This window comes from Phoca vitulina, unplaced genomic scaffold (genome assembly GCF_004348235.1).
Source record: "Phoca vitulina isolate PV1807 unplaced genomic scaffold, GSC_HSeal_1.0 scaffold8, whole genome shotgun sequence".
Lineage (NCBI taxonomy): Eukaryota > Metazoa > Chordata > Mammalia > Carnivora > Phocidae > Phoca > Phoca vitulina.
The window spans coordinates 59,687,274-59,711,267 of NW_022589711.1; the positions used below are offsets into that span (position 1 = coordinate 59,687,274).

At 40.5% G+C, this 23,994-nt stretch overlaps 1 protein-coding gene across 4 annotated transcripts in view; it reads left to right on the top strand.

Annotated features, from left to right (window-relative positions):
- The window catches only part of MCF2L2 (MCF.2 cell line derived transforming sequence-like 2), a 233,695-nt gene that overhangs the window by 18,704 nt on the left and 190,997 nt on the right, over positions 1-23,994 (top strand). For all 4 annotated transcript variants that reach the window (XM_032407086.1, XM_032407087.1, XM_032407088.1 and 1 more), the window contains exon 2: positions 16,062-16,145. In XM_032407086.1, the coding sequence (XP_032262977.1) occupies positions 16,062-16,145 (84 nt within the window). The remainder of the gene's footprint in view (positions 1-16,061; positions 16,146-23,994) is intronic.

Below are 23,994 nucleotides of genomic sequence, written 5' to 3' on the forward strand. Positions count from 1 at the left end.
CCTCAAGAGTCCTGTTATTCCCTTTGTCCCCCAGGCCAACTCTGGGAGAAAGTCAGTTTAATCTCCTCAGCAAATACACCAGGACATTTGAATGTTGACTTTTTGAAAAAAGAAAACAAAGTCTAGTTCATTAAAGGAGAAATATATCTCTCCCTTTAATATTACTTTGGTCTTATTTCTGGTGAAAGAACAACCCTGATGCTCTCATGGTGTGGATAATTCAGATCCTTCTGGAGCTTGTAGGTGACTTCTCATTCTCCATTTTGCCCTGATAGGTAGGGGCAAGTGGATGGCTTCAGCTGCTCAGATACAAAACATGCACAATTTTATTTTAAATAGGTGCAAATCTAGAAGTGCTAAAAAAGCTTTTTTTTCCTTTTCTTTTCTACCTGTAATAGTAGTTTCTTGCAGGGAGGCTGGATGAAATGAATGAAAGAAAACATTCATCTTCCATTGCCATTACTACTGAAATAATCAGCTCTTTTCTAAGGAGAGTTACCTAATGCCCAGTTATTTCAGAATCTGTTGTTCAACATGAAGAAAATATAGTCCTTCATTGGATATTTGATCTTGGTCAAATGGTAAAGGTCAGTGCATGGAATATAGGATTTGTAAGGGCTGTACAGTTTGTTCAAGTAATAGAGATTCAAATGTTATAAAGAAAATTTCCAAGATTTTACTGTCTGCCCTCCCTCTCCCTAGAGTTCTGTAAGCTGCAAAAATATAGTTATGGTCATTGCTGGGTATGTGCAATTACATGCACACTGCTATTGTGGATTTACGTGGTTAACAAAGATTGCTCTTATGTTCGTAGGTGTTGTGATGCCAGCCAAGCATTCATGGCTATTCATGTCCAAATGAATGGGTAAAGAAGTTAATGTTTAGTAGGAAAAAGAACCTCCATATGGGGAATCAGGCACTTTCCATATTGCTGGTGGAAATGTAAAGTGGCACAACTATTTTGGAGGGAAATTTGGCTATATATCACAAACTGTTGTTTAAAAATTGCCTTGTTTGCTGCCCTGTATTAGGACTTTCAGACTTGGTGTTTAATTGGAGGTAGCATGTTCATAATACCTAATGGTAGAGAAAAAAAAAGAGCTTTCATAAGTTTTAGCATCTCAAATTATATTAAATTTTTTCCTGTTAATTCTTAAGTATTTTCTTAAAGTACTTCGCATGCAGTTAACACTAATAAAGAATTGGCTCTGAGGATTACTAAACAGAGCAGCCTCTAATCTTAAAAGAATTTCTGGTATAACCAATTCGGGAAAACGTTTGGCAGTTTCTTATAAATTAAATATATACCTTTTCTTTGACTGAGGAATACCATTAGTAGGTATTTATCCAAGAGAAATGCAAACATGTGTCCATACAGAGACCTTTACATGAATGTTCATAGCAACTTTATTCATAACAGCCCAAACTGAAAAAGAAACCTGAATGTCTATCAGCAGGAGAATGGACAAACTGTGACCGTCCATATGATGGGATACAACTCAGCAATAAAAATAAATAAACTTCTGATACAACATGGATGAATCTGAAAAGCATCATCCTAAGAGAAAGAAGCTAGACACAAGAGTACATACTGTATTATGTGAAGTTTTTTTAAATTTAAATTCAATTAGCCAACTTATACTACATCATTAGTTTCAGATGTAGTGTTCAATAATTTATCAGTTTTGTATAACACCCAGTGCTCATTGCATCACGTGCCATCCTTAATGCCCATCATCCGGTTACCCTATCCTCTGCCCACAACCCCTCCAGCAACCCTCAGTTTGTTTCCTATAGTTAAGAGTCTAATGGTTTTTCTCCCTCTCAGAATGACTTCCCATTCTGTTTTCCCTCCCTTCTCCTATGGTCCTCTACCCTGTTTCTTACGTTCTGCCTATGAGTGAAACTATATGATAATTGTCTTTCTCTGATTGACTTATTTCGCTCGGCATAATACCCTCCAATTCCATCCATGTTGATGTAAATGGTAAGTATTCATCCTTTCTGATGGCTGAGTAATATTCCATTGTATATATGAACATCTTCTTTATCCATTTGTCTGTCAATGGACATCTTGGCTCTTTCCACAATTTGGCTATTGTGGACACTGCTGCTATAAACATCGGGGTGCACGTACCCCTTCAGATCACTACATTTGTCTTTGGGGTAAAAACCTAGTTGTGCAATTGCTGGGTCATAGGGTAGCTCTATTTTTAACTTCTTGATGAACCTCCATACCGTTTTTCAGAGAGGCTGTACCAGCTTGCATTCCCACCAACAGTGTAAGAGGGTTCCCCTTTCTCCACATCCACTCCAACGTTTGTTGTTTCCTGTGTTGTAGATGAAGTTTTTAAAAAGGCAAAACTAGTCTCTATTGAAAAATCACTTCAGGGCACCTGGGTGGCTCAGTTGGTTAAGCGTCTGCCTTTGGGCTCCGGTCATGATCCCAGGGTCCTGAGATTGAGTCCTGCATCAGGCTCCCTGTTCAGTGGGGAGCCTTCTTCTCCCTCTGTCCCTTCCCCTGCTTGTACTCTCTCTCTCTCTCTAATAAATAAATAAAATCTTTAAAGGAAAAAAAAGAAAAGTCACTTCAATGGTTGCGTGGGGGTTAGGAACAAGGGTTGACTGGGAAGGGGCATGAAGTTACTTTCTATAGATGGAAACATTCTATATCTTGGAAGGAGTATGGGTTACGTGGATGTATCCATTTGTCAAAACTCATTAAAATATACACTTCAGATTTGAGTATTTTAATATATGTGAATTTTACCTTCTGTTTAAATATAAACATTTATTTTATTTTATTTTTTTAAAGATTTTATTTATTTATTTGACACAGAGAGAGAGAGAGTGAGCACAAGCAGGGGGAGTGGCAGGCAGAGGCAGAGGGAGAAGCAGGCTCCCCACAGAGAAGGGGGAGCCCAATGTGGGACTCGATCCCAGGACTCTGGGATCATGACCTGAGCCGAAGGCAGTCGCTTAACCAACTGAGCCACTTAGGCGCCCCAAACATTTATTTATTTTTTGTAAAAAAGGGTTTCCAGTTTCTCCTTGACGATTGCAAGCCTTACTCAAATTTCAGCTTGAATCATACAAATAAAAATTAGAGGTTTATATACATTTATTACTTCTTAGGTATTTCATATTGTGCCCTTTCTTTAAATCTTGGAGCATGACATTACGAAACAAAAACATTAAGCATGAAGAACCAAGATAAAATGCATTATGAAAAATCAGCCTCTCTCTGAGTATGCCATACTCTGCACATCACTGTTCTGAAAGGTGAGCTCACTTTTCGCCAAATGGTAGTAAGGGCGGGAGGTCTCCGTCAGATGACAGGCAAAGAACATCCTTCATTTTAGAATCATGATATTGTACTTGCACCTGGTCTTTAGAAGTAGTTCAGGAAACACTCTACATTCCTTCAGGACTTGAACATTGACCTTTTGCTGTGCCAACCCATGTTGTCCGCCTAGATAGTGACTTCTATGGGCTGCACTGTTAAGTCTCTGGATTTTATTCCTCTGCAGCCTAGAGAGGTTGGAAGAGAGGGAGGGGAGGATTGTGGCCTGGAATAAATTTTCTTAAGAGCGTCCTTTAAAAAATTTATCCCTTTCGGGCGCCTGGGTGGCTCAGTCGTTAAGCGTCTGCCTTCGGCTCAGGTCATGATCCTAGGGTCCTGGGATCGAGCCCCGCATTGGGCTCCCTGCTCCGCGGAAAGCCTGCTTCTCCCTCTCCCACTACCCCTGCTTGTGTTCCCTCTCTAGCTGTCTCTCTCTCTGTCAAATAAATAAAAATAAAATCTTAAAAAAAAAAAATTTATCCCTTTCTATTATTTTATTTTAAATATCCACTGGCATGATGTATGTTTCATGTTGTGATTCCTCTAAAAAAGAAAAAAAATTCTGATTCTCATCGACTCTAGGATTTCCCTCTCTACCCCACACCTTCATCCCCCCCTCCCTGCCCTGTTTCCCTTTGTTTCCAAATGAGAAAGTCCAGTAACAATTGGGCCTGTAATTCTGTGAGCGCTCACCAATCCAAAGGATAAAGTCTCAGCAGTGAAATGACCTTGAATGAACTTAAGTGAGATTAGTCAGGAGAAAGGATTAAACACATTTATGTGAGTGCAGTGCTGAGAGGGATGAAGAGAGAGCAAGGTGGCACCATTTCCTGGGATCCAATGGACTCCTGGTGTAAGAAGTGTGGGCAGCAAGACCCCAGGTACTTACCTTACACCTTGGGCCGGATCACAGAGGCAGAGATGAGGGCTTACCACCACTTCCTGGGAAGTTGCACCAGGCTAGAATATATGGCAAAACAAGGTACTGTGAGAGCAACGATGACTTTCTTTTATGTATGTTTTGTAAATAATGTTTTGTTATTCATCCCTATTCTCAGTGGAATAATGATTTAACTAACAAATTTTATATTAAAAGAATTTACTTGCAATACTGTTTCAAGTTTACTGAGGAGTTTAAAAGGGCTTTTTAAAAAGCATTAATCAGGGGTGCCTGGTTGGCTCAGCGGTTACGTGTCTGCTTTTGGCTGAGGTCATGATCCCAGGGTCCTGGGATCGAGCCCCTCATTGAGCCCCTCATCGAGCCCCTCATTGAGCCCCGCATTGAGCTCCCTGCTCAGCAGGAATCCTGCTTCTCCCTCTCCCACTCCCCCTGCTTGTGTTCCCTCTCTCACTGTCTCTCTTTCTGTCAAATAAATAAAATCTTAAAAAAAAAACATTAATCAGCTATTAACAATATTGTAGATGGTCATTTATTGAAAAATTCATATTAAAAAGAGATGACCAAATAGTCTGAAAAAAATCAGGTTGTAGGATGGAATGTGTAAGTGTGAACCCATTTTAAGAGCATATATGTCTATACATAAATATATGTGTATTGACCATTGTACACCAATGAGAGAACTATTTCATTTGGGGTGAAGGAGTGATTAGGAATTGTATTTTTCTTATTTTCGTGGTATTTTTTATTTTTTAAAATAACCAACATATACTGCTTTTGTAAAATGAAAATAAGAATTCAGATAATGAAACTCATGTTTCTGAAGAAAAATGTTAAGTCTGAAAAAAGTGTTAAATCTGAAATGCTAAGACTTCATTTTTAAACATATGAACTAATAACACACTGGTGGTTTAAGAGTGGAAAAAAGAGAAACACTTCCCTTCCGTGGGCTGGGTGAGAAGGAACAGCATTTCTAAGTATGCCTTACATGTATTTGGAAGCCAGTAGGACACATGCTCTAAGAGCTGAAGCAACTACTTATTTCTAAGACTGCTTCTTTTATGGATGGGCTTTTTGATATTACCCCATCCCCCCCCCCTTTTTTTTTTGCCTTGAAAATGTTTATAGGGGTGCCTGGGTGGCTTAGTCGTTAAGCGTCTGCCTTCAGGCTCGGATCATGATCCTGGGGTCCTGGGATTGAACCCCGCATCGGGCTCCCTGCTCGGCGGGAAGCATGCTTCTCCCTCTCTCACTCTCCCTGCTTGTGTTCCCTCTCTCGCTGTGTCTCTGTCAAATAAATAAATAAATAAAATCTTGAAAAAAAAAAAGAAAATGTTTATAATATGTTCATTCCCCTTGGATCACAGACTCGGAAAAGTGATTAAACAACTGTCTTTGTCTCTCTTTATTCCTCTTTACTTATATTTAGAACCTATTTCTTCAATAGAGGGGAATTACTGAATAGAGAAATGTGCTTTATCATCATTACAGTATACTTTCTGAATTCATGCTTATAGTATGTATCATATACTCATATAGGATATAATACAGATACTGTCTTATCAAAGGCAAGGGGTACTATATATTTGCTATTTAAGAGAGAACAACTTGTTAATCAGATTTTGCTTTCCATTCTTAAAACACATAGGCACTCGCCTGCGCATGCACACAAATCCTACAAAGGGCTTGAATTCAAGTGTAAATTATTGCCCTAATTTTATTAAAGTTGAATCATAAGGGCTTTACAGTTTTGTTAGTAGTGAGGAGAGGAAGTAATTTGAAAGATTATGAAGAATTTCTGAATTCTAAACTCACAGCATGACGTTTACGTACACTTTGTTGCTTTTCTTCCTTCCCGCACTATAAAAGGTTATAAAATGTTTGCCTACATGCTTTAGCTGTCAATCATTTTATTCTGTCTGTGACTCAAGAGAACAATGAAAATTTGAGTATCTTAACTTAGGTTTTGGGAGTGTCTAAATGTCCTTTCTGATATTACTGCAATCTTACATTCATTCATTGGCTGTGTTTATTCCATTAATTGTTCTTAGTTTGTGTTTATTTCATGTGGTTGCTGTAACAGATGACCACAGACTTGATGGCCTAGTACAGCAGAAATTTATTTTCTCGTAGATCTAGAGGCCAGAAGTCCAAAATCAAGGTGCAGGTCTCTAGAGGCTATAGGGGAAATTTATTTTCTCGGCTCTTTCAGGCTCTGGTGGTTCCAGGCCTGTGTTGGCTTCTGACTGCAGCATTCCAGTCTCAGCCTCCATCTTCACATGGTCTTCTCCTGTTATCCTTTCTCTTTCTTTCTCTTTTTAAAAATTTATTTTGAGGGGGGGTCGGGGCAGAGAGAGAATCTCCAACAGATTCCCCGCTGAGTGCAGAGCCCTATGAGGCTCTATTCCACGACCCTGAGATCATGCCCTGAGCCGAAATCAAGAGCTGGATGCTCAACCGACTGAGCCACCCAGGTGCCCCTATTTTCCTCTCTTATAAAAATACATATGATTGCATTCTGGGCCCACCCAGATAATTCAAAATAGGCTCTTCCTCTCAAGAGCTTTAACTTAGTCATTTCTGCAAGGACCCTTTTTTCACATAAGGCAGTGTTCACAGGTACTAGGATTAGGACATGGTCTTATCTTTTGGGAGGGGGCACTATCCAGCCTGCTCTTTATATTTCAGAAAGATAAGCCCTTTATCAACTACATGTGCTGTACATTTTCCAATTTGTTGCTAATTTTTTAGTTTGTTCAAGGTATGTTTGCCCTGCCAAAGTGATTTTTAAATTAACTTTATCAGTCTTTTCTTACTGGTATTTCTGCCATACTTTGAAAGGCTGTTCTGATTCCAGTATTATAAAAATATTCTCCTACATTTTCTTCTAGTATTTTTATGGTTTCATTATTTAATCTGGCTGGAGTTTATTCTTTTGGCAAGAAGTGAAAATATGGATATACTTAAACATTTTGACAATAATAAAATAACCTTACATAGCATCTGCCATATACCAGGAATTTTTCTTAAGTTCTCTAGCTATATTATAAACTCAATTCTTACAACAATTAGATCAGGTGGATGTATTATAATTTCCCCCACTTTCGTATCAAGAAATTAAGGCACAGCGACGTCAAGCAACTTGCTTGAGATTAGTCTGCTGTAAGTGGCAGAGCCAAGATTTGAACCTAGGCATTGTGGCACCAGAGGTGATGCTCTTAATCACTGTACTTGATGTCTTTTTGTGACCAGAAGATTGACCCAACACTACTTGTTGAATAATATCCCCCTGGCCCCATGTGAAATGCCACTTTTATCATATACTATATGTTTATTTATATTTTGACCTAATTCTAATCTCTGTTTTGTTCCTGAGTCCTTCTGAACTCAAAACAAATTCTATCAGACTTATCTCATAGTGAAAGAGAAAGGTCAACTAAAGGGAGTTTATGAGCAGAATTTCAGTGCAAACCAACAATGCATGGCGGGTGTTTGTGAGAAATCTATTGCAGTATCCTTGCGATCATAGCTCAAAGGACTGAATGATCAATTTAATTAGCTTTTATTGAAACTCTTATACACAAACTGCTTTCACATGTTATTTTAATTAATTAAGTTAGATAATATATGTAAAGCAGGTCGCACAATGCCCAGTAGGCAGTAAGTGTTCAATAAATGGTAGTATTAATCCCCACAGTGGTCCTCCAAGGAAATAGTAATAATTATTATTCATTCCCGTTTTACAGAGGGAGACCCTGAAGATAGAGGGGCTGGTTAGTGGCAGAGCTCAGATGCAAGTCCAGTTCTTTTCATTCTGTTTCCATACCTGAATGAATGAATAAATGAATCAATCAATCGAGAGAGAGAGAGGAAAGAAGGAATGTTTGCCAGCGCTTCCAGGACTTTTTCTTAAACAAAAATAAAATTGTTTATCCATCATCTTGCTAAAATGTCTTAAAATCCTACTATTTTGATTCCTTTGTATTAAGATATTTTTTTCTCTAGGAGCTTTAGAAAGAAAGTGTAGAAACTTTTGGAAGAATGCTACATTAAATAGTTATTATACATCTCAGGTCTTCTCATCTCCTCATCTTATACCATATTATATTGTTTTGCCCAAGGCACTGCTTCCAGACCATAAACTTGTACTGAATCCAGGGCTAGAGTGGGGCTAGAATGAGAGGGCATAGGCATGAGGGGGCCCACCCTGAGCAGGGGGGCAGGCTTGAGGTGGAGGTGTGCGTGCAGGAAGGGCAGGTAAGCAGGTTTTTAAGCCAGGATTGGCTTGTTTCCCAGGGTGCTGACCTCGCAATCAGCACACAAGGAAACCATCTAGGCCTCCTTTTTAAGAATACTTTGAACACACATAGATGATTATTTTTACTGAATGATAAGAGAAGCAGACAGCGAACAACCCAAATAAAAACTTTTTTTTTTTTTTTCCTGAGCTGCATTTTCATAAGCAACAGGAAAGGACCAAGAATAGTGTCAGGCTTCGGAATCAATGTTGTGCTTGCTTCTCTGTTGTGCTTGCTTCTCTGTTGAATCAGCAGCATCAGGAGAGCTTGTTAGAAATGCCCCGCCCTAGGCCTACTAAATCAGAATCTGCATTTGAAAACCCATGTGATTTATATATCCATTATAATTTGAGAAGCCCTGCTGGGGGCAGGGTGTTGATTAAAATGCAGGTGGGGCATTTGACATTCAGTGCTATAACAGGGAGCCTTATGGGAAGGAGGGATTAAGTAGTTTCACAGATTTTCTCAATTTCCTGCAGGGCCTTGATTGCTTTTTATTCAGAATACCCCAGGCAGCAGAGCTCAGTTTCACTTGTCCTGGAGTTATGAAGGGCTACGGGGGAATGTCATCTCCAACTATTGTTGCTAAAGAAACTCATTGCTTAGAAATGTCCACCTCTGCAGGGCTTGTCTCATACAAGGGTACAATGTGAAATGCCAGCAGAAATTAAGGAGCTTTAAAAAAATGTATCAGTTCAGGGGCGCCTGGGTGGCTCAGTTGGTTAAGCGACTGCCTTCGGCTCAGGTCATGATCCTGGAATCCCCGTATCGAGTCCCACATAGGGCTCCCTGCTCAGCGGGGAGTCTGCTTCTCCCTCTGACCCTCCCCCCCTCATGCTCTCTGTCTCTCATTCTCTGTCTCTCAAATAAATAAAATCTTAAAAAAAAATTAACAAAAAAATGTATCAGCTCTATCTGTAAAGGAAAGAAGAAGGAGAAAAGGGATTTGGATAAGTATTAACAGAAATGCTGTGCTTAGTAATATCTTACCAGTTCTCAAAGCAGTTCTAAACAGGCATTACAGAACCTGGGACAAGAGTATATTCTCCTACCAAAATTAAAATATGTATAAAGCTGTGGTTTTTATATGAGTAAAAATCAGAAAATAGCAAAGATGACAAAATTGAATTATTGCATGTGTCTAGTGTTGTGTTGATGGGCCAGTGAAATTTGGGTGCCTAATAAAGATATCTGTAATCTCTAAGTCATTAATTAGTCTATAAAATATATTTTTTTCTTGCCAGCAAGATTTTCATGTCAGCAAAAGCTCTGTTGTAATAATTGAGATTTTCACATAATTTTCACTGTTGAGAGCAGTGATCTAAAGTCAATGTGATCAGAGTAAAGTATTGTAATTGCGTTCAAGGAATTCACATTTTGAAGATACGTATTTGCATCGTGAATAGGGAGGAAGAAAGAAGGTTGATGCTTGGTACTACTGGGCCTGAGATTTCATTATATAGGAATCTGCAGCATTCATGCCATGTGAAAGGAAAGATTTGACGTGATAATTAATTTGTCTCTTCTCTTACCTAAGCACTTCCACTGCTCCAGTCCTCCCAGCGCTCAGAAGCAGTGTCTGTCCCTGGTATCTGCAGTGGCACCGTCCACGAACCAGCGGAGCATTGGATGCAGTCGCCTTTTCTTTTGAGGATATAGACCAAGAGATGTGGCGAAGTACTTCCCTGGGGCTCCAGTGGTGTTAAGAGAGTAGATGTATAGGGCTGCAGTATGCCCTGTCAGCCCCGAACACTGGGTCATGAGTGACAGAGCCGCCTGTGTGGTCTTTAACATATATATTTATGGGAGGGAGGGCTGTGATATGTGGAGCTCTCAAAAGTGTGGGGCCTGGACCAAGGGTCGCAAGGAAACTTTTGGGGCAATGGAAGTGTTCCATATCTTGATCTGTCTGATGGTTACATGATTGTATATATTTATCAGAATTCACCAGACTGTACACTTAAGATCTGTGCATTGTACTGCATGTAAATTATACTTCATAATAAAGTCCTATTAGCATGAGAAATAAAGGCTACCAGAGCATACTTTATATAAGCTAAAGGGGGTAACCACAATATGATTCCATTACTCTAACACAACTATTTCAAGTATTCTTTTCTCATATGTCTGCACACATATGCACAAATACACCCCATGCTTTCTTCTTTCTCTTTTAACTTCTCTACAATCCCACCTCACATACGAGGTTTTTATGTCCTTAATATGATATCTTAAATCTTTGTCTATGGAGATGGTCTTCATAATTATATAATGATTGCTTTCATTTTTCCACTCTTTCTTTAAAAAAAGATTTTATTTATTTGAGAGAGAGAGAGAGCACAGAGGGAGAGGGAGAAGCAGACTCCCTGCTGAGCAGAGAGCCCGATGCAGACTCCATTCCAGGACCCTGAGATCATGACCTGAGCCGAAGGCAGATGCTTAACTGACTAGCCACCCAGGCGCCCCTCATTTTTTCACTCTTATAAATAATATTCCAGTCTACCTTTTTATGTATAAGGTTTTTATTTTACTATTTTGTTGGCATAAATTTCCAGATATAGGATGAATGGGCAAAGGATTATGAAGATTTTAATGACTGTGTATTGAAGCTCTGTATTGTAATGGTTAAGATGCTGGGCTTTAGAGTTCAGAATGAGATGGATTCAAATTCTGGCTCTGTTCAACCTTGGATGAGCTACTGCAAATCTAGATCAATATTGCCCTTTTATCTTGAGGATTAAATGAGATGCTACATATAAAGGGCTTGGTATGTAACTACACAATAATCACTGGATAAAATATTGTGAAACTACTTTCTAAAAGGGCTCTACCAGCTTCACTCCCCAAGGTTATGTACATGTTCTGGTTTTCCAACAAAATCCCGGCATTGGATGTTAGAATCTCAGTTATTCTATGGTTGAATGAGATATTCTATTGCTGTTTTAATTGCATTATCTGACTAATAGGAAGTTGGTAATTTTTCAGTGTTCTTGCTTTTAAAATTCTAAATTTCTCCTTTAAAAAAATTCTTCCACTTGCTTTTCTATTGCCTTTTATTCATTGTTAATTTACAGACAAGACTTCAATGCTGTCTTATGGTTCAGGTCAAGCATTGCTATATATAGCACAGGACCCAGTAAAAGAAGGAAAAATGGGTTTATGTTATTTCTGACCTGGCCAATAAAAAAGAGAAGTGAAACAGCATGTCTCCATGAGGTGGCTTTTCGTACCAGCCTGGCAACTGATTTCTCCGAGCTTCCAGTCTGTATGTGTTTTCCTGGCAGTCAAGTCTGGTCTAGTTGAGGGAGTGAGAGGGCGGGATGGGCCAGAGGAGGTTCATTTTAGTGCAAGGGTGCATTCCTTTACTGTCATTATCCAACTCATTAAATGAGTTAATCTGTGAGGTGCGTGATCAGGGCTGGCTCACAGCTGGTGCTTGTTAGCGTTACTAACAGAGGCTGGGACAGGGGATCCTGGGCCCATTCCTAGTCCAGCGAGGCAGCAGACTCTTCTGTTTTTCCTGTTCACCAGACTCCCTTGGTAAAGTAGAAATGTGGCAGGGTCTGCCTTCCCTTGTCGGTCCAGACTAAACACTGTTTCCCTAATTTACTTACTTACTTAGAAATTTGGTTCTTTTTTTCTTCAGACCATACTTGAATCTTTTAAATCCCAATGTGACTGAAATTTCAGCCAGAGTGGAAGTCAAGGGTTCTGCTGCCCCTTTATTCCTGACCAGTTGCAACAGGCAGACAGCAAATAGCTCTTATGAGCAGTTCCCTGCTCTCTGCTGTGAGGACGGCTGCAATCAGTGGGAAAGGTCCTGCCCCAGAGCCTGCACTGCTCTCTCAGACTGGGCAGTGGACAATGCAGGGGTGTTGCTTGCTGCCTTCCCAAGCTGAGTTTCCATGGGATGTGCAAGGCTGTTTATTCCATCCCCGAGGAGGCTGTGTTGTACCCTTCGATGGCCTTTTGCATCTCTGGAACTCTGGGTCCGGGATAGCATACACTCACTCACTGTATACTTACCAGGGATAGAAAAGGGACAAGTTTTCCCCTGATCTATTTGTAACTTTGCCCAGGATACAGATTGTGTTGAAATTGAATTATCACTTCCCCTGGCCTTATGTGGGTTGAAAGAGACAAGTTTCTCCCTAATCCATGCACATCAAAAGTAGCAAGCAGTGAGCAGGAAGCATCCACACAGAACCAAGGGGCCAGGCAGAGCGCATTAGGCATTACCACTTTGGGGGTCCTCACTGGTCATGCCCAACTGTTTCTGGAGAAGGAAAAGCCATTTCGCAACACAGGACACTGAGGCTCAGAGTGTCCTTGCTCTGGTATCTAGCTAAGAGTTGGCAGAAATGGCCCTTCCCATGCAGGGCTGTCTGGGTTCTTTCCCATTGCACAGAAGGGGGCTCCTTTAGACAAAAGAGCTCCTGCCCTCCCTTCCCTACCCCACCTAGAGAGGAGTGGATAGCAAGGCTTACCAGCAATAGGGCTGGTCTTTGTGTGTCTTTTGGTCAGAGTATGAATGTGGCCTGTTTGGGGCTGAACCGAGCGTGCCCCTCTTCCAACAGGTCCTCAGATGTCAGGCATCACTAAAAGCTCGGTGTGTCTGAGGTTACCTCCATGCTCTGGGTCAGCACTGAGTCTAAGAAAGCCGCATGATTTGTTGTGGCTGGCCAGGTGGGGTCATGAGGTTCCTTTGCTGGGACATCTTCAAGGACAACCCTTTCACTCCCGGTAGGGGGCCAAGCTTTCTCAGCAAAGGCAAACCAGCTCATTTCTATTCTTGAAAAAACAAATTATATATCTTAGTCCTGTTCATTTGGTAACCCCAAGTGGGAAAGATCTCTGTTGGAAGGCTGAACAACCCACACATTCCCATGATGAGAGACACTAGTTACCCTCTCAGGGGTGGTAGAAAACAGTGCTGCTGAAGACCAACTCCTATCATGGAACTCCTATCATGGAAGGCCCAGGTTTGTCCTTAGAGTCAGGTGATCCCAGGCTGACTCTGACTCCATGCTTAAATTATATAACCACAGGCAAGGTCAGAATCTCTCTGGGTCTCCATTTCTTCACTTAAAAAATGAGATGGGTTGGGGGATGGTTGGCTTAACTCACTTCTGTTGTCCATTTTCAGATCTTACCTATTTAAAATGTCTAAAGCACACCTCAAATATTGAGGTACAATAACAATAAATTGCATCTTATGATCTTGGTTTTTCTTTGTGGTCATTATCTCTTAAATATGCTCCCTCAGGTATGAAAATATAGTGATCCAGCTCTATTTTTGAGTGTACCGTTTTCTCAGACTACCGGGAGATTATATTCTGAAAAACTCTTCAATTATATAACTCCTGTTCCTGCTTAAATTCTCTATGTTGGTTTCCATTTATAATTTATATTTTATTATGAAAAATTTGAAACATATGCAAAAGAATTATATAATGCAATCCCATGGACCCAACAACCAGCTTTAATAATTATTCATATTTGTCAATCTGATTTCATCCCCTCCTCCCCCTGCCCCATACATTTTTGGCAAGGGGGAGGGAGCACTTGAGTATTTTTAAGCAGATCTCAGACTTAATATCATTTTACTGTTAAATAGTTTGTGTATAAAACCAAGAAGACTCTTCCCTTTTGCCAAATATAACTAGAGCGTCATTATTGTACCCACTACAATTAACAGTGAAACAGGGGTTTAGTGAATTTTTAGTGAATTCAGGGTGGAAAGAGAAAGGAGGAATGAAGGAATGAGCTCTGGCCTGGGTTTACCTGCTTTCCTTCAGAGAAAGTGGTAGAATTCATTGAGAAGGCTCTTCGTATGTATATATTTATGTATGTATGTAGGTATGTTTTTAAGATTTTATTTTTTTATTCATGAGAGACAGAGAGAGAGAGAGGGAGAGGCAGAGGGAGAAGCAGGCTCCCTGTGGAGCAGGGAGCCCGATGCGGGGTAGGGAGCCTGATGTGGGACTTGATCCCAGAACCCTGGGATCATGACCTGAGCTGAAGGCAGACGCTTAACCAACTGAGCCACCCAGGCACCTAAGAAGGGTCTTAGCATTTAAACTGGCACTTGCCCCAGCCCTTACAAGACTTTCAGGGAGCGCCTTGGTGGATCAGTCCATTAAACGTCCCACTCTTGGTTTTGGCTCAGGTCATGGTCTCAGGGTCCTGAGATTGAGCCCCGGTCAGCTCTGCACTCAGTGAGAGTCTGCTTGAGATTTTTTTCCCCTCCCTTTCCCTCTGTTCCTTCCCCTGCTCGTGTGCAAGCACTTTCTCTCAAAGAAATAAATAAATAAGTAAATAAGTAAATAAATAAAATCTTAAAAAGAAAAAACTTTTAGCAAACAAATATGGTAAAGGCCTTTCCAGACAAAGGGCTATAACTAGTATTTACCGAGCATCTACTGTGTACAACCCCATATATATCATCTCCTTTAACTTTCACACTAAAGCTGAGAAGGTTCTGGGAGGAGCTTCCAAAATATAACCTTCCTATTGGTCAGCGTTACAATATCATACCATTACCCTGACTCCAGGCTGAATCAATGGCAGATTCCTATTTAGCATCAATGTACAAGACTATTTGACTCTGCCTTAGTCTTATCTGATATTTAACTGTTATAGAAACAATAACCAGCTCATTTTTTTTTAGATTCTCTGGGATATAATTAAATGACGATAATACTATCTTAGGCAGTGAGAGTGTGAAAATGCCTTCCTATTTCCAACCCAGGCTAAGGATTTCCATTCAGTCTTCTCCCCTCTCTAATCCCGTTCCCCCAAATGGATAGAATGCAAATCATAGGGCTTACATATCACTCTTAGGGTTAGAGGACATAGGTAGGTTTGTACTTGAAAGATTTGAATTTTTGCCTTGGAAGCCTGTAACTTTTTGTTCAGTATGGAGTATCTTTAATTAGCAAAATAGAGAAGTGTCTCCCTAAACATGCTTGGCAGTGGGAAGAGGCCCTTGAAGTATTCTGGAAGGAGAAGAAAGGTAATTAAGGAGGGAGGCAAAAACGAAGGAATGAGGGAGGGAAGGAAGCAAAAAGCCGAGAACATTCGTAAGTGTCAGATAGATTTTATGACCCAGCTTGGGATGAACTCTGGTGACCTAGATTGTTTGTGTTTAAGATCTAAAGGAGTAGGCAGGTCCCTGAGTACCTGCCTTGGTAATGAGACCATTCCAGCAGCTATATGGTGAAGCTGCTGAAGCTTAAGCTTCAGGGCCCCTTCTTTGTGTTGACCCTCCTAAAGCCTTGGGAGAGGCTCTAGAAATGTGTTCCTGTGCTCCTGGGTATAAGCTCCACACCACACAAAACCCAGGTCCATTCCTGCATCTCAGGAATAGAGATCTCAAGAGAATAATGTGCCTATAACCATATCTAGATAAGTCCCAGATTTCCCTAGTAGTGAAACTTCCCTTTCTTCCCCCCCCCACTTCCTTTTAAATTCTCTTTGTGATTTACACAAATTTAACCTAATTTGTATTTCATTTGTGCAGATGAAATTATGCAGCAGGAAATCAGGCCCTTGGTGGCAGTGGACATAATTGAACAACTTCACAGACAGTTTGCCATTCTCTCAGGTAAGGGGCAAATTAATTTGTATTTTAGATTTTGTTGCGGGGTATCTTGTTGGGAAGGGCCCAGCCTCTTGAACCTGGATGAACAGTGTACCCAAGTCTTAGACATCCCTTCAGCCTCTCCCAGAGTTACAATGAACAGCTGGAGGAGGGTCAGATCTCATAGATGTCATTCCTATTGCTGTTGAGTGCAATTTGATCTTCCTTAAGGGAGTACATTTCTTTGAGGTTGTAAAGAACAGAGCTAAAAAGATTTTGAGGAAGGGAAAGGAAATAACTACTGATATCAGCTGTCACCATGATGTTCTTCCTACATTCTTGTTGGAGGTTTTTCCCAAGATCTAACCTTAAGAGAGTGGTTTTAAGGGTTCATGAGCATTGGTGAGGTTATTTGTTCTCTTCGAGATTTGTCTTTTATTCTTAGCTCTTATGGACCTAATTTTAATGCATTGATTTCCATTGAGCATTTGGGAATAAAGAGAGGCTAATGTTCATAAAAGGCTAGAAATTTTCTGAGCCTAGGCACAACCCTGAGAAGTTGTCATTACCAGAATACTCTTCTTTCTTATTCACTTAGCGAATGTTGACATGACTTTGATTACTGAAACTGGAGATACATACCAAACCCTAAATTACAGTTAGACCTGTCTTAGAAGCATGGTGTGAAATTGTCCTTAGCACACATCACAGAGGAATAAGGTGGCAAGTTACTCTCCTCATCTTTTACACCTGAAAAAAGCAACAAAGCTACCTTAGTTCCATCACAGAGAATATGAAGTTGGTATGAATTTAACCCTACAACATGGGATATTAAAAGAGACACATTTCTGGGGGGCGGAGCAAGATGGGGGAGGAGTAGGAGACCTGGATTTCACATGGTTCCAGGAATTCAGCTGGATAGGGATCAAACCATTCTGAACACCTACGAACTCAACAGGAGATCGAAGAAAAGAATAGCAACAACTCTCTGAACAGAAAAGTGACCACTTTCTGGAAGGTAGGATGTGCGGAGAAGTGAATCCGAGGCGATATTTGGGAGGATAGATGGTGGGGGAGGGGGCTGCCATGGGCCGCTTCTGGCAAGTGATAGAGCCGCGGAGCACAAAATCAGAACTTTTAGAAGTCTGCTCCGCTGAGGGAGGTCGCTCCAGTGGCTAAGCAGGGGGTGGAACCCTCGCTGGGACAGTGTGGTCTCAGGACCCTCGGGGTCACAGAAAGACCGGGGGTGCCTGAGTGCGGCAGAGCTCCCAGGTATCGGAGCGGGGAAGCCGGCTGCAGAGACGGAGCCGAGGCGCGGGCTCTCAGCTTGGGGTTGCCATAAACTGTGATCCACGACACAGTCCCTCCTCCAGCAGGGACCCAACAAGCGGCAGATCCGGGGAGACTCCCCTTCCTCCCCTGGGAGGAGCAGCGCAGGAGTACACAGCAGGGATCTGTTGGGTTTGGAGACTCCACACCCAGTTGGGTGCCAGAGATAGAAACGCTCCGTCACAGGCTGGGTGAGCACGGAGTGCGGCCAGACACCGGTGAGACGGGAGTGATTGACTGCTTTTCTCTGGGGGCTCACTGAGGAGCAGGGCCCTGAGTTCTCGGCTTCTCTGGGGTGGAGATTGGGAGGCCGCCATTTTCACTCTCTTCCTCCAAAGCTGTACCGAAAGCTTGCAGGGAACAAAAGCTCCCGAGATCAAACCCGAGCAGATACTTAGCTGGCACCTGGCAAGGGCGGGGCAATTCTGCCTCCCGCAAAGACATTTGGGAACCACAGCAACAGGCTCCTCCCCCAGAAGATCAGCAAGAACAGCCAGCCAAGACCAAGTTTACCGAACAATGAGAACGGCAGAACTCCAGCGCTAGGGGAATACCGCACATAGAATCCATGGCTTTTTTACCATGATTCTTTAGTCTTTCAAGTTAATTTTATTTTTTAACTGTCTTTTTTTTTTTTGAATTTTTCTTCTTCCCTTTTTCAACCAACATCTTATCAATCCCTTTTTTAAAAAATATTTTTATTTTTCATTTTTAGAGTCATATTCTATCCCTTCATAGTAGTTACCCTTATTTTTGGCATATATATATATAAGTTGTTCTCTCTTTAAAATTTTGAGATACAGTGTCTTCTAAGAGATCAAAATATACCCTAAATCTCTAGTGTATGGCTTCGTTCTAGTCTCCTGCCTGATCACATTCTCTCCCTTTTTTTTTCTTTTTTTAAAATCCTCTTCTTTATTTTTTCAAACAACTTCTTATCAATTCCTTTTATAAAATTTTTTATAATTTTCATCTTTACAGTCATATTCCATCCCTTCATCGTATCAACCCTTATTTTTGTACATATATAAGTTTTTCTTTCTTTAAAATTTTGGGAGGCACTTTCTTCTAACAGACCAAAATACACCCAAAATCTAGTGTTTGGCACTGATTTATGCACCAGCCTGATCATATTTGATCATATTCTGTTTTTTTTGTTTTGTTCTGTTTTTGTTTTTATCTTTTTCTTTTACTTTTTCTTTTTTCTTTCCTTCCATTTCTTTCCCCCCGGTTTCAGGTCTTTTCTGATTTGTTTAGAGTATACTTTCTGGGGACATTGTTACCCTGTTAGCATTTTGTTCTCTCATTCATCTGTTCTCCTCTGGACAAAATGACAAGATGGAAAAAATCACCTCAACAAAAAGAACAAGAGGTAGTACGGACTGCCAGGGACCTACTCAATACGGACATTAGTACGATGTCGGACCTAGAGTTCAGAATCATGATTTTAAAGATACTAGCTGGGCTTGAAAAAAGCATGGAAGTTATTAGAGAAACCCTCTCTGGAGAAATAAAAGAACTAAAATCTAACCAAGTCGAAATCAAAAAGGCTATTAATGAGGTGCAATCAAAAATGGGGGCACTAACTGCTAGGATAAATGAGGCAGAAGAGAGAATCAGTGATATAGAAGACCAAATGATGGAAAATAAAGAAGCTGAGAAAAAGAGAGATAAACAACTACTGGATCACGAGGGCAGAATTTGAGAGATAAGCAATACCATAAGATAAAACAACATTAGAATAATTGGGATCCCAGAAGAAGAAGAAAGAGAGAGGGGGCAGAAGGTATATTGGAGCAAATTATAGCAGAGAACTTCCCTAATTTGGGGAACGAAACAGGCATCAAAATCTAGGAGGCACAGAGAACCCCCATCAAAATCAATAAAAATAGGTAAACACCCCGACATCTAATAGTAAAACTTACGAGTCTCAGAGACAAAGAGGAAATCCTGAAAACAGCTTGGGACAAGAGATATGTAACCTACAATGGTAGAAACATTAGATTGGCAACAGACCTATCCACCGAGACCTGGCAGGCCAGAAAGGGCCAGCATGATATATTCAGAGCACTAAATGAGAAAAATATGCAGCCAAGAATACTATATCCAGCTAGGCTGTCTTGAAAATAGAAGGAGAGATAAAAAGCTTCCAGGACAAACAGAAACTAAAGGAATTTGCAAACACAAAACCAGCCCTACAAGAAATATTGAAAGGGGTCCTCTAAGCAAAGAGAGACCCTAAAAGTAACATAGACCAGAAAGGAACACAGACAATATACAGTAACAGTCACCTTACAGGCAATACAATGGCACTAAATTCATATCTTTCAATAGTTACCCTGAATGTAAATGGGCTAAATGCCCCAATCAAAAGACACAGGCTACCAGATTGGATTAAAAAACAAGACCCATCGATATGCTGTCTGCAAGAGACTCATTTTAGACCCAAAGACACCCCCAGATTGAAAGTGAGGGGGCGGAAAACCATTTACCATGCTAATGGACACCAAAAGAAAGCTGGGGTGGCAATCCTTATATCAGACAAATTAGATTTTAAACCAAAGACTGTAATAAGAGATGAGGAAGGACACTATATCCTACTTAAAGGGTCTATCCAACAAGAAGATCTAACAATTGTAAATATCTATGCCCCTAACATGGGAGCAGCCAATTATATAAGGCATTTAATAACAAAAGCAAAGAAACACATTGACAACAATACAATAATAGTGGGGGACTTTAACACCCCCCTCACTGAAATGGACAGATCATCTAAGCAAAAGATCAACAAGGAAATGAAGACTTTAAATGACACACTGGACCAAATGGACTTTACAGACATATTCAGAACATTCCATCCCAAAGCAACAGAATACACATTCTTCTCTAGTGCCCATGGAACATTCTCCAGAATAGATCACATCCTAGATCACAAATCAGGTCTCAACCAGTACCAAAAGATTGGGATTATTCCCTGCATATTTTCAGACCACAGTGCTTTGAAACTAGAACTCAATCACAAGAGGAAAGTCAGAAAGAACTCAAATACATGGAGGCTAAAGAGTATCCTACTAAAGAATGAATGGGTCAACCAGGAGATTAAAGAAGAATTAAAAAAATTCATGGAAACCAATGAAAATGAAAACACAACCGTTCAAAATCTTTGGGATGCAGCAAAGGCAGTCCTAAGAGGAAAGTATATAACAATACAAGCCTTTCTCAAGAAACAAGAAAGGTCTGAAATACACAACCTAACCCTACACCTAAAGGAGCTAGAGAAAAAACAGCAAATAAAGCCTAAACCCAGCAGGAGAAGAGAAATAATAAAGATCAGAGCAGAAATCAATGAAATAGAAACCAAAAGAACAATAGAACAGATCAACGAAACTAGGAGCTGGTTCTTTGAAAGAATTCACAAGATTGATAAACCCCTGGCCAGACTTATCAAAAAGAAAAGAGAAATGACCCAAATCAACAAAATCATGAATGAAAGAGGAGAGATCACAACCAACACCAAAGAAATACAAACAATTATAAGACCATATTATGAGCAACTATATGCCAGCAAATTAGATAACCTGGAAGAAATGGATGCATTCCTAGAGATGTATCAACTACCAAAACTGAACCAGGAAGAAATAGAAAACCTGAACAGACCTATAACCACTAAGGAAGTTGAAGCAGTCATCAAAAATCTCCCAAAACACAAAAGCCCAGGGCCAGATGGCTTCCCAGGGGAATTCTACCAAACATTTAAAGAAGAATTAATACCTATTCTTCTGAAACTGTTCCAAAAAATAGAAGTGGAAGGAAAACTTCCAAACTTGTTTTATGAGGCCACCATTACCTTGATCCCAAAACCAGGCAAAGAGCCCATCAAAAAGGAGAATTACAGACCAATATCCTTGATGAACATGGATGCAAAAATTCTCACCAAAATACTAGCCAATAGGATCCAACAGTACATTAAAAGCATTATTCACCATGACCAATGGGATTTATCCCTGGGCTGCAAGGTTGGTTCAAATCCACAATCAATCAACGTGATACAACACATTAACAAAAGAAAGAACAAGAATCATATGATCCTTTCAATAGATGCAGAAAAAGCATTTGACAAAGTACAGCATCCTTTCTTGATCAAAACTCTTCAGAGTATAGGGATAGAGGGTACATACCTCAATATCATAAAAGCCATCTATGAAAAACCTACAGCAAATGTCATTCTCAATGGGGAAAAACTGAGAGCTTTCCCCCTAAGGTCAGGAACGCGGCAGGGATGTCCACTATCACCACTGCTATTCAACATAGTATTAGAAGTCCTAGCCACAGCAATCAGACAACAAAAAGAAATAAAAGGCATCCAAATTGGCAAAGAAGAAGTCAAACTCTCACTGTCTGCAGATGATATGATACTTTATGTGGAAAACCCAGAAGACTCCACCCCAAAACTGCTAGAACTCATACAGGAATTCAGTAAAGTGGCAGGATATAAAATCAATGCACAGAAATCAGTGGCATTCCTATACACCAACAACGAAACAGAAGAAAGAGAAATTAAGGAGTCGATCCCATTTACAATTGCACCCAAAACCATAAGATACCTAGGAATAAATCTAACCAAAGAGGCAAAGGATCTGTACTCAGAAAACTATAAAATACTCATGAAAGAAATTGAGGAAGACACAAAGAAATGGAAAAACGTTCCATGCTCATGGATTGGAAGAACAAATATTGTGAAGATGTCAATCCTACCTAGAGCAGTCTACACATTCAATGCAATCCCCCATCAAAATACCATCAACTTTTTTCAAAGAAATGGAACAAATAATCCTAAAATTTATATGGAACCAGAAAAGACCCCGCATAGCCAGAGGAATGCTGAAAAAGAAAAGCAAAGCTGGTGGCATCACAATTCCAGACTTCAAGCTCTATTAGAAAGCTGTCATCATCAAGACATATGGTACTGGCACAAAAACAGACACATAGATCAATGGAACAGAATAGAGAGCCCAGAAATGGACCCTCAACTCTATGGTCAACTAATCTTTGACAAAGCAGGAAAGAATGTCCAATGGAAAAAAGACAGTCTCTTCAACAAATGGTGTTGGGAAAATTGGACCCCCACATGCAGAAGAATGAAACTGGACCATTTCCTTACACCACACACAAAAATAGACTCAAAATGGTTGAAAGACCTAAATGTGAGACAGGAGTCCATCAAAATCCTAAAGGAGAACACCGGCAGCAACCTCTTCGACCTCAGCTGCAGCAACTTCTTCCTAGAAACATTGCCAAAGGCAAGGGAAGCAAGGGCAAAAATGAACTATTGGGACTTCATCAAGATAAAAAGCTTTTGCACAGCAAAAGAAACAGTCAACTAAACCAAAAGACAACCGACAGAATGGGAGAAGATATTTGCAGATGACATACCAGATAAAGGGCTAGTATCCAAAATCTATAAAGAACTTATCAAACTCAACACCCAAAGAACAAATAATCCAATGAAGAAATGGGCAGAAGACATGAACAGACATTTTTCCAAAGAAGACATCCAAATGGCCAACAGACACATGAAAAAGTGCTCAACATCACTCGGCATCAGGGAAATCCAAATCAAAACCTCAATGAGATACCACCTCACACAGTCAGAATGGCTAAAATTAACAAGTCAGGAAACGACACATGTTGGTGGGGATGCGGAGAAAGGGGAAGCCTCCTACACTGTTGGTGGGAATGCAAGCTGGTGCAACCACTCTGGAAAACAGTATGGAGGTGCCTCAAAAAGTTGAAAATAGAACTACCATATGATCCAGCAATTGCACTACTGGGTATTTACCCCAAAGATACAAATGTAGGGATCCGAAGGGGTACGTGCACCCCGATGTTTATAGCAGCAATGTCCACAATAGCCAAACTGTGGAAAGAGCCAAGATGTCCATCGACAGATGAATGGGTAAAGAAGATGTGGTATAACAGGCAGCAACCTCTTCGACCTCAGCCGCAGCAACTTCTTCCTAGAAACATCGCCAAAGGCAAGGGAAGCAAGGGCAAAAATGAACTATTGGGACTTCATCAAGATAAAAAGCTTTTGCAAAGCAAAGGAAACAGTCAACAAAACCAAAAGACAACTGACAGAATGGGAGAAGATATTTGCAAATGACATATCAGATAAAGGGCTAGTATCCAAAATCTATAAAGAACTCATCAAACTCAACACCAAAAGAACAAAGAATCCAATCAAGAAATGGGCAGAAGACATGAACAGACATTTTTCCAAAGAAGACATCCAAATGGCCAACAGACACATGAAAAAGTGTTCAATATCGCTCGGCATCAGGGAAATCCAAATCAAAACCTCAATGAGATACCACCTCACACCAGTCAGAATGGCTAAAATTAACAAGTCAGGAAATGACAGATGTTGGCGGGGATGCGGAGAAAGGGGAACCCTCCTACACTGTTGGTGGGAATGCAAGCTGGTGCAGCCACTCTGGAAAACAGTATGGAGGTTCCTCAAAAAGTTGAAAATAGAGCTACCATA